General features: G+C 41.2%; 1 protein-coding gene across 13 annotated transcripts in view; it reads left to right on the top strand.

Moving 5' to 3' along the window:
• The window catches only part of neo1a (neogenin 1a), a 159,815-nt gene that overhangs the window by 107,653 nt on the left and 40,130 nt on the right, over positions 1-12,032 (top strand). For all 13 annotated transcript variants that reach the window (XM_019886837.1, XM_019886836.1, XM_019886844.1 and 10 more), the window contains exons 6-7: positions 6,228-6,382; positions 6,775-6,895. In XM_019886837.1, coding sequence (XP_019742396.1) covers positions 6,228-6,382; positions 6,775-6,895 — 276 coding nt within the window. The remainder of the gene's footprint in view (positions 1-6,227; positions 6,383-6,774; positions 6,896-12,032) is intronic.

Here is a 12,032-nt window from a genome sequence, read left to right as displayed (position 1 = left end):
ATATCTGCAACTCACCAGGGCCATGTAGGTGACATTTGTCACTGTCACACTAGAGTTGCAGAGAAGACTTTCATTTTGATGCTCAATGAAACACCCAACCAACCCACTCCCCGATCCCACACCGGTTCTCAAATGTTTTAAATTATACACTAAGAAATCCACTTTTTTTTTTGTAATGCTATACAAGTCACTAGTTGTGCACACTTTGTGTTTTGCACATATCTAGAAATTTACACTTCCGTGTTCCATTCACAATCACTGTGCTATTGACTGCTGGTCAGACCAAGATGTCGTCCACTCTGCGAAAGCTGTTCGAGTCTCCAGCTTTTTTTTTTTTTTACCTTGAATATGGTAAAAGGTATACATTTTATGGTAGGGGAGCGTGCAAAAGAGCAGTTCTTTGCCATGACGGGATGACGATGAATGGAATTCCAAACAATCGGCTTTGTTTCACCATCACATCACCTTTTAATGAAAAAAGAAAAACATTGAATGTTTTGCATTGACTTTACATGAGCAGGACTTTGGCGGTAATAACTGAGTTGAAAAACAACTATAAACGATCAGCGATCCGATCAGGAGATGGACCAGTCCATTTCACCTACTTAAACAAATTGTTTATTGACTGAGCAGTAACCCCCACTATTTGCGGGGGATTGGGACCAGCCTGGGCCATAAATAGCAAATATTTGCATATAATTGATGGCCATTGAAATGTATTGGTAAAATATAATAACAATTAAAACCTAAAAAAATCTCCCCAAAAACATGAATAAACATTCAATTCATGGAAAATGGTTGGTGGGAAATCGACACCAGCCCCACCCTTCCACACCCCCCCAAAAAAAACAACATGAAAAATATTGGGAAAAATAATATTTTTAAAAATCTGACTGTACCTACCTGCTGAGAAACCTTTGGTTATTAATGATGGCAGCACAGAACGTCGCCTGAGTGAATAAGATTTTTGCAGTAATGTCTTAGTTTGCTGATCAATGATGTCACTGGCCGAAAACATCTTCAGACCTAATATAGACGTTCAGATGTGTATGCATGGCTCAGTCGTCATCACTCTCTGACGGTCGCCTCAAGCAGGCCGCCCCCGAGGCGGTGCATCGACCATCGGGCCGGATTACGCCAAAGTAAGGCTACTTGATTATGAAAAAAATATGAATCACGGTTATTTTGTTAATAATTGAAATCACGATTGTTCAAACTATTCAATCGATTCTGCCAATTTTGCAATTGTTGAGCCTAATCATAGTTTTGATTAATTGCAATATTGCGTTTCTAGAAAATACTTTAATGACAAAACATTTCTTCATCTGAATGTTTTTTGGTTTTTTTTTGACATTTGCCTCTTTGTACAGTAGTTCTTAATTTTATGTTACTTTATTCATTTGCCCTTCACGTAGAGTTTTTGTTTGTGGTCATAGCATAGTTTTTGTTTTAATGGCTTCAATGAAAATATTTTGTCCTCATGGTGTATATGCCTTTACATAAAGTGTAAAAGCCTTCTTTATCATCCATGAGCCAGAAGTCAAAATTCACCAATAAATAATTGATTAACACAGCAATAAGCAGACATCACATAAGACACTGAACAATAAATACAATCAAATATTCATAAAGAGTAATTCAAGAAGACTGTCACAGCAGGAACAACTGACTTCTTCCATTTGTTTGCCTTCCTGTCGCCAGAATATATCTGCTTCATGTCTTCATTACCAGCACTGCAACCTACAAAGCCTGCTGAGGCCTGCTAATCCAAACATTGCTTTGCTGCTCAGTCAGAGAAGAAAAACACACAGCTACTTTTTCATTTTTTTTTCAGGCAGCCATTTATTTTTCATAGCCAGGTTGAATGATTTTCTTGACAATTTGAGCTGGGGTACCACTCGCTTTGAGGAGCCATTTGCGGAAAAGCATATAAGAGCACTTGAGCTCCTACATTGTGGCCTTATGTGGACTGTTGATGTGCCTGCATAGACTGCAGTATGTAAAGCAAATTTTTATTGACCACATTTCCAAACCGCTTTACATCACCCTTCTAGCAATTCACACTTGGGAATATTGGATTTCAAAACGATTTCCATATATACAGTGGATATACAGTGTTCGACCCCTGTTTAAATGGAAGGTTATTTGTGATGTAAAAAAAAATATATGACTATGAGAAATAAATTCACAACTTTTTTCACAATCAGTGTGATGTTTAACCCAGACAACACAGCTGGGATCATGTTGTGTGCACACTTCACACCCTCTTATAACTTCATGTGGCTGTTCAGAATTAATCACATTCAAACAAACATTAAATAGGAGTCAGCAGAACACCATACATACAGTGGCAGTGTCCTGCTTTGGGACTGTTTTTCCCCCGCTGGAACTCGGGCCTTAGTCACTGTGGAGAATTATGAACAATACCAAATAGCATTCAATGTTAGCACAAAACGGTCAGGCTTCTGTGAGAACACATCTCAAGGAAAGCCTACTAGAGCACCTCAGTTTTATTTGGAATTATTGAGAGCCGCATCAAATGGTGGTAGGTGCCAGCCGACTCTCATTTAACACTTTTGAATGTTTACCCACCCATGCATATTCTGTACTCCAATCATCCATCCATCCATCTTCTAATCCATTTATCCTCACGAGGGTTGCGGGTATGCTGGAGCCTATTCCAGTTGTCATCGATCAGTCAGCGGGGCACACCCTGAACTGGTTGTTGGCAATCACAGGCATCTTCTGTACTGCTTATCCAATTTAGGGTCGCGGATCGGGTGGAGCCTATCCCAACTTAACTTCAGGCGAGAGGTGGGGTACACCTTGAACTGGTCGCCAGGGCATATATATATATATATAGAGAGAGAGAGAGAGAGAGAGAGAGAGAGAGAGAGAGAGAGAGAGAGAGAGAGAGGCAGACAAACAACCATTCACAGTCACATTCACACATAAGGTCAATTGAAATGAACATGCATGCTTTTCGAAAGTGGGAGGAAACCGTACCATTCTATTACCTGGAGAAAGCCTGCACCAAGAGGGAGAGACCATGCGAACGGCACACAAGGTGGCCAAAAACCAGTTTAGAACCCCCAATCTCAGAAGTGTGAAGTGAATATGGCAACTAGTCAGACACTGTGCCGCCGAAACTGAATGTGTCTGGTTGAATGCACTTTGTATGCAGCGATGGCTGTCTGAAAGTGCTCTATAAATACAGTTGAGTTGAGAATGTGACTGTTTCTGCAAACAGCCACTTTTTTAGATATTAAGATTATAGAATGGTGTGTCCACTAGTGCAACCACATTACAGGTATATAAATTGTTTATTTTGAATTTCCCTCTGAAAAAGATTCCTTTTATATGAATTGGGATGTACTGGTTATAGGTCACATTAATGGTAGAAATACCTTTGTAAGTAATTTATCTTAGCCAGATGTTTTAGCAGGGGTGTGTAGACTTTTTATTTGCACTGTATATACGGACATTTCTCCCCCCTTTGGTCATCGGAAACAAGCCAAATTACGCCAAGTCCTGAGCTACCATTTAACGGACATGCATGATCACAACACTTTTGCTCGGTCCAATAGGTTCCAAACGTGATACAAAATGATACATATCTGCTCACAGGGAAGGAGGAAGTGGAGGCTGGAGATGAAGAGATAGGCAAGGGGTTATAGTGAGATTAAGTGGCAGGAAAATGGGAGACAGAGTGGAAAAACAAAATGGAGGAAGATAAAGAAAGCGACAGGGTACCGGTCCCCATTAAAACCTGACATGGGCAAGTCTCACTGGGGGGGTTCACATTCACACAAAAACATATGCATATTTTGTGGTTTTACAGATTGTTCCAACATGGATGCAGGAAATCTGTTTCCATACTTAAACAAGTCGCTGTACAAACGCCACACACTAATGTGTTATGCAAATACAGAACCGAAAATTCCCCGCACACAAACGGTACCGCCAGTATCCAGATGCAATTTAATATTATTCATTTTCACAGATGGCTCTGCTGCCACAAGCAGTCTCAACTCCCACCTCGCTTCTTTCTTTTGAGGATATTGCATCTATTTACAAAATGCGGACTAAGTTGTTTCTAAAACTGAGTTCCTGCCTTCCAAACAGATGCCTGTAACTTGACGTACACTTGATATAAACGCTCACTCACTCGGTCGAGAAACAAACACCCAAAGGGACACCACACTGTGAAAGACATTATTTGCAGGTCACACATATTGCCGTGGGGAAGCCTGGTACTCACTCACAAATATACACACAGATGTTTACAGAGCAGGATGATGCCTTTTTCCGACTGCAATGTGGCGAGCTGGTCATCAGGTATCGCCACCCACGTTTGCTTGCTCGGTTGCTCTTCATGTTACCCCCATCTTGAACGTCTGTTTGTTCTGATACCTTTGTACCACACTGAACATAAAAATATAAATCCCAACGAGATGGAGTTGGTGCTTTCAAAGGTCAGGAAATAGACTCGGAATGTCACGTCATGTCGTTTTAGCCCCCCCCCGCCCCCCTCGGTTTTTCCCTAATATGTGGGGTTGTTGTAGCAGTTTTATTGCACCGAATGTCCAAACAGGCAGGCTGCTGCTATCTACTGTGCCTTGAAAAAGGATTCATACAACAAAGCACATAATTGAGGAGTGGAAAGAAGATGTTCCATGGTTTTCAAAATTTTAAATAATTATGAATCTTAAAAGTCTGGTGCTCATTTATATTCAGCCCCTTGTGCTCTTGATACCACTAAATACAGTCGAAGTGCAATCATTTGCCCTCAGAGATCACCTAATCGGTAAACAGAGTCCAATTGTGTGTAATTTACGCTCAGTATAAAAACAAAAAAATCTTCTCTGTGAAGGTTTTAGCAGATTGTTAAACACTAGTGAACAACAGCATCATGGAGACCGAGGAACTCACCAGACAGGTCAGGGAAAAAGGTAGGGAGACATTTAAAGCATGCTTTAGTTTATTTAAAAATAAAGAAATATCCCAAAGCTTTAACATCTCAAGCTTTCAACTTTCAATCCATCATCCAAAAAAATGTGTCATAAAAGTTTGTCATACAATCACCACACAGTCACTTTGCTCCTCTCTCATACAGTCGGAGCACACACACTCGCCAATCTGCATGATTGATGAGCAATAGCCATAACGGACCCTGACATGAACCAAAAAGGAAAAACAAACTAGATACAAATCAGGGAGATTTGCAAAAAGGAAATCACTCCCTAACTTAGTGGGAAACCTAACACCGGGAGGCAAGGACACACTTTTGTAGCGGGTCAAGACTTTTTGCAGGATAACCTCATACGTCACAATTTGGTCAATTTCATATTTCTTCAACTTATATTATTGGTCAGTCCACATGTGTGGTTGTTATTTTTACAAATTAACGACCAGTCAAAAGTGTTGAAAATGGCTTGCTGTCTTTTACGATGCAACGTTAATAGTTGAACAAAAACGCCATTTTGGGGGTCTCCTGAAAAGTGATGATTTTGGAGGCACAATGATTCCGCCCGACGTCAACAATATCCTGCCAATATCAGCGATCTCTGTGAGGAAATTGGTCAGTGAGTCCGCTACCTCATCATCAGTCAATGCAATCAAGCACAGAGCCCATCCATGCACTGTGAGTCTTGGGGTCTCTTCTCACATGCATGTACAGTGCGGTCCAATTCTAATACTGAGGACGTGCCCCTTGTGACCTTGTTGCACCGCTGATTGATGGGGTACTGCTTGGCTGGGGAAGATCAAATAACTCCTTTCTGTTCCTCATTACCAGAACCAGGAGACATGTGTATGCAAGTGCAAGTGAATCACAACCAACCAGCTTGCATTTCATGCTGACACACAGCAATGATATCAGGGTTGTTGTTATTTTACCCGTTGTGTCGTCAAGAAAAAGGAAAGGACATTGGTTGCTTAAAGCAGAATTTCTAGTGTGGCAGCATCTGCCTGGGAAAGTCACAGGTGGGCTATTAGATTAGAGAGTTGTTTTTTCTGCTCACCTTTCACAGAGAATTTGGCATATGAGGAGGCAGCATGACATCGTTCGGCTTTGTTCATTTCCTGCCAAAGATCATAGCACAGAGTCCTGGTCAGATTTGCCGTATCGTCTATTGAAATTCACGTAACTTGACAATTGCATATGCTTCAAAATAAAAGGAGCATTCTTTTCGGTCTTTTCACTTCGCCCTGTCTATTTTCCACAGTTCCTCCCCAATATGCAAAGAGGCCAGCCAACATTTACGCCCATGAGTCCATGGACATCGTGTTTGAGTGCGAAGTCACAGGTTCACCAGCCCCCACCGTGAAATGGGTGAAGAATGGCGACGCTGTTATTCCAAGCGACTACTTCAAAATTATTGTAAGATCATTTTTCCTCTTTGGTGGTAATTTTCTACATTTTCTCTGCAGTCACATTTTTTTAATGTGTGTACACACTGAATAACAAATTCAGTAGAGGCCAACTGCCTGAAAAACAAGATCATCCATATTATCATAAAGTGATTTTATATGTTTTCAAATGTCATGTTATTTCGACGTGGAAAGCAGAATTAACCTGCTCTGAAATAATTTTTTTCGGTTCAGGTATAGAAGTAACTTATTATATTTTAGCATGGAATATATCATTTCAGTTAAAGACCTCTGCGTACATCTGTATGGAATAATCATAAAAGAAAAAAAAAAACTATACTGACGCTTCAGTCTTTTGCGTAACTTTCTCCCTTCTTTTCCCCATTTTGTTGCATTGTGTAGAAGGAACACGATCTCCAGGTTCTGGGCCTGGTCAAATCCGATGAAGGTTTCTACCAATGTCTGGCTGAAAATGATGCAGGAAACATTCAATCCAGTGCTCAACTCATCATCTTGGATCACGGTACGCACCACAAACACCTGTTCAAGGCACATTGAATTAAGAAAATTGATTAAGTATCAGTTAACGAAATTATTATTCCTGATAGGACTACATCGGATCGTTTTACTCAGACAACAAACAAGATTAATGTTTCTTTTTTTTTTTTTTTTTAAACACTGCAGAAATCCCAAAAGTCTCATCAAGAATCTCATCTGCCATTTTTTGGTCTTACACTGCTTTTACGTTTGGCAGTTGTGCACAGCTCGTGTACTGAAAAGTAATAACATTCGACGAAACCATTGAATTTTGGTTTGACGTGATTTGACAAATGAAACATGAAAACCAGAACTAAAGAATATCGAGTGTTGCAGAAACATGGAAACGAATGCAGACTTTTGGATGCTGCCACTTGTCCACGTTCAAGCAATCTTTTAATGTGGACTTTTCTTAAACATAAAGCCTTTCCTGGAAAGGTGATAGCATCTGGAGGGCTCTCCGGCCCAGCAGGGTTGTCTGCAGCCAAAATATGCTCGAATTCTAAGTCTCATACTGAGTAACCAGACGCAGTGGCTCATAACATCCGACATGCTGGAAAATAGACTCATGGAAAATGTTTGAATATGTTTGTTCCTGTGCCATTACCTGTGAACATGAGTGGAACGTAGTCAAACATAATTGAATTGATGTTTCATTTGCAAGTTGATGACGTTCCGATGGTAAGCCGCCGCCCCAGGTAAAATCTCCCGACAAAAAAGGAAAACAACCAGAATAGGGCATCCTATCAGTGTGAAAACTGCAAAAGCAAAGCAAAGCAATTGTGTGCAAGGAGGAGGAATGGGACAGGATTTGATGTTTCTTGCTCGGCATATTGGCACGTTTGTTACAAGAAAACAAGGTATGCTTGATGAAAAGGCCTGGCTATTGTCTCTTGATGTTACAATGGACTCGGAGTCTGAAAGAAATGAGAAAACAAAAGTTGCCATTTTAAAATGCTGCATGATAACAGTAATCTTGTTTGCAGATCATCTTAGCACACTGCTGTGCTCTGCTCCTGAGCAGAGGGTATTTCATTTGCATTTATTGTTCTGTTCTATCGGAAGCACACTAAGTTGCACTGCTTTAGAGGAATTGTGGCTTTACAGGGAAATCAAGAACAGCCAGTGACAAAACCTTGGCTAATGCTTGTTAGGTTAGTTTTGCGTCTTCACTCTGTCAGCTCCAGTTCTTTGTAGTTCACCTGATTATCTTCACAAGTGGTTGTTTGGAATAGACAACGGTCAGTTGTCAGCTGGAGGTTCAGCATGTTCGCAGTCATGTGCCCTTTGACACTATTCTTCAAAAGTAAATCACTTTTTCTCACTGCAGCAAATATGCAACATTCAAAGACATATTTTTCCAAAATAGTACCCAGATTGGGGTCTAAAATGATCCTGAACGTTCTACATGTGCAATATGGGTCAAATAGTTGCAAACAGATGTGAGTCAATCTGAAAGCAAATGGCAAAAGTGCACATTAAGGGCACCTAATGACGTTGTTGCACAGAAAACAAGGAGGTGGTCGGTCATGTTTCTTGTGAAGCAGTCTTATTCAGACTGGTCATCTGGTGGAAGTGCTTGCCACGTGATGTGTTTTTTAGGCTGCAGACAAGGTAAGAACACATTTAGATAGATATTCCCAGGAACACGCGTCACCGACATGTTTCAGGTGCCCAACATACGACATTTAAGGGAGGTGAACAGGCTCAGCGTAAGAATATGACGTCACGCGGCACAGGAAGCCACGTTCCCTTACCGCGATTGCTGTTCTTCACTTGATTGCTTGGCATTTCTGCCCTATGAGTGTTTTTATTTTAATTTTTTTCACGCCATTATTTACTGTAATTATGACCAATTACTGCATTTGTGTAAATTCGTGTGAGGGCACAGCTGAAGGAAAGGAACTATGTTGTAAACTGTATACTGTAGGGATGATAGAAGATAAGACAAGATAACCTTTATTTGTCCCACACTGGGGAAATTTGCAGTCTACAGCAGCAAGATGGCGGGGGTGATAAAGTGTTTCATTGAGTGTCCATATGACATACAGGATGGGAAGCAAATTATAGTTCAAGTCCAGTCTTCATCCAGAGCAGTTCGAAATGATTTTACTTCAGTTTTCTTTTGATTGGCCAATCCTTTCCACAGCTCTTAGGAAGTACTGCAGAAGCACTAACGTCATCAAAATGATGAGAAGGACGTTTCGTCAGCTGCTGCTCTTCCAGGGCTTCTTGTTTCATCTTATTTCGACAGTGTCCTGCCGCCGACGTTTGCAAACTTTTCCGACCGCATCATTTTGTGAAGTGTTTGCGCATGATATTCTGGCACTTGTCAGTTACGGCTTGGCGAGGAAACGGGTACGTGTTTTTCAACTTTGAGGTTAGACAAAGCACTCATTAAAATGATTTCCACAGATGCTACAAAATCTAAGTCTGGTCAAATGGCACAACAGTATACTTTCTACCCATGTTTTGCAGCGCAGTTGCATTTTGCGTCGTTCTTGGAAATCTAAAGCAGAGACACATTCAAAGTTTGCGCTGGCTAAGCTATTAATAGGTAATAGTGGTGAGCTGCATATGTAGTTTTAAGCGTACACTATTTGTGAGTTCAAAGAGAGGGACCTCAAAAGCCACAACGGATAATGTACTTCAATTTGATCACAAAAGCAACGGTTGTTGAATGATACGGAACGCGGGCCTTTACCACTATAAACAAAATAGGAGGGGAGCCTCTGAGGTTGCGCTTTGGCCTTATTTCTGATTTTGATATTTTGAAATAGCCTTTCATTTATGGGAATATCGCTGTCTGAGGTGGTGTGCCCCCTTAATCCCACATCGGCCATAAATTATACTTTGACATTTTGCCTGCTTGTGAGCAAGGCAACGGTGACCCGGACGAGCACAGAATTCGGTTTTGGATCGTTGAGCTGCAAGCGCTGTGGCTCTTTGAGCAAGCATCTATTAGAAGCAGATCATATTGACATAGATGGAACTAAATTCATAACACATGATACATTTAAGAATGTGTACATTGCTGCTTCTGTGCAACAGCGGGCTAGTTAAGCTTCTATGTTTGATAGCAGGTCACTATGTCATGCCTTCCTTCATGATTGATGTCTTAATGGTAGCATTATTTAACCTTTAGACATGCTAACAAATAGTAAAGCTGTGTCCTCCCGTCCCATCAGAGTTACAAGACTCCCACAGTGAAATGGAGATGTCCCATGACTGCCACTCCTTGCGACTCCCACCGTCACTTTACAAAATATATTAGTGACATGACATAGTGACGGCAGAGAAATACTGCAAGTCATGTTTGAAAATGCCACATCTTAGATAAATGGATCACTGACTCAACTGTAATCAACCCTCTTTTTTTGGGAGATAAATCTGCTCTGTCCTTGAAGATACAATTAAATATTTAAAATATCTGTAATAATGCAAACAGTAATTAATTCCACATGGAGCGCACTTCTACTTGAAGGAGATGTGAATTGAGCAGCCGGCAGTATATTCACTGATATGGTTTTGCCAGAAAGTGACATTTATTGATAATGTAGTTTTCCTACATAGGTCATGATCGTGTAGTGGTTTGTACCCTGTGTTGTGGCCGCAACAATCGTGGTTCGGATCCTGGTCACGGCATGAGGACCATCCTCGATTTCGGCGGTCCAGTGGTTAGCGCCTCAACCTAGACCTAGACCTCAACCTGCAGAGGTCATGGGTTCGATCCCGGCTCCGGCCTCCCTGTGTGGAGTTTGAATGTTCTCCCCGGGCCTGCGTGGGTTTTCGCCGGGTGCTCCGGTTTCCTCCCACATTCCAAAAGCATGCATGGCAGGCTGATTGAACGCTCTAAATTGTCCCTAGGTGTGAGACTGAGCGCGGATGGTTGCTCATCTCTGTGTGCCCTGCGATTGACTGGCAATCGGTTCAGGGTGTCCCCCGCCTACTGCCCGAAGAAGGCTGGGATGGGCTCCAGCACCCCCCGCGACTGTTGTGAAGATAACGCGTATCAGAAAATGGATGGATGGATTTTCCTACATTTTTGCGGTCAGATAAAGAAATACTTTTTGAAATACTTTTGAAGTGCTTTTTGTTTGTTTTTTGAGAAAACAAAAAGTTGACCCTTTAAAAAGTGTCATCAGGAGGAAATCAGTCTTTTGACCCTATCCAAAACTTCCTTCTAGTTATATCATATTTTACGCCTCCCACATGCTTGAAGCACATTTCAAAACATATATTAACTTCTTGAAGCACATTCCTGAGCATATGTTCTGACTGTTCCACACTCAAGAAACTGTCGTGTAACATCGCTTTGAGCAAATGAAAAGAAGACTCTCACTTGCACACTTCTACAAATAAGACGCTAAAGAACAAAAGAATATTAAACATGCTTGTGTTTAAAAACACATCAACTAAACCATATAATTACAAAAAGCAGGTACCAGTAACTTAATGGTAACACAGAATGCAAACCGCCATAGACAGGCGAACAGAAATTAGCATAAACGTTGCAGTAATTTACTCCCAGGCATATATTTTCTCTGCTCTGCTGGAACAACAACAACTCTTAGTGGGGACCTTTTCTGCTACTACTTCTGTTATGCCGCATGTTTTCCAGCAAACCTTAGTGCTGTCTGGCCTGTTGCAGCACAATGTGGTGCTGCACAGAAAGCACGATTCTAAATTCGCATTTGCCCGTATACATTCAAAACCCATTCAAACGACATCTTCAAAATCTGCGATATAGCAAGGGTACGAACAATGAACGGTGATATAGCAGCTGTTCACCATAGTGGAAACACCTGCCTTAAAATGAGATGGTTTGGGGGTGCTCAGTGCTGGGTTGTCATTATGAGATGCTACAAAAGAAAAGGGAGGAAGGATAAATCGTAAGCTTATGCAACATAAAATGTAATGATAAGCAAAGTCTTGCAAATTGAATAAAGAAAGCAGTAAAACTAGTTTCGAAAGGCGCTAGGACAGGAAGCAGATGGGCAAGCAGTCCGCTGCCTTTGCTCACCCTCTTTATTCCCTGTTCAAATCAAGCCTTTATAATGGGCAGCTCAAAGATCCTTTCCTCCAGTTTGACGAGCACTGAATAAAAGCTTAGGCCTCCTTCA

Source organism: Hippocampus comes, unplaced genomic scaffold (assembly GCF_001891065.2).
Source record: "Hippocampus comes isolate QL1 unplaced genomic scaffold, H_comes_QL1_v1.1 scaffold261, whole genome shotgun sequence".
Classification (NCBI taxonomy): domain Eukaryota; kingdom Metazoa; phylum Chordata; class Actinopteri; order Syngnathiformes; family Syngnathidae; genus Hippocampus; species Hippocampus comes.
This window is presented reverse-complemented; position numbering and strand designations above follow the sequence as displayed.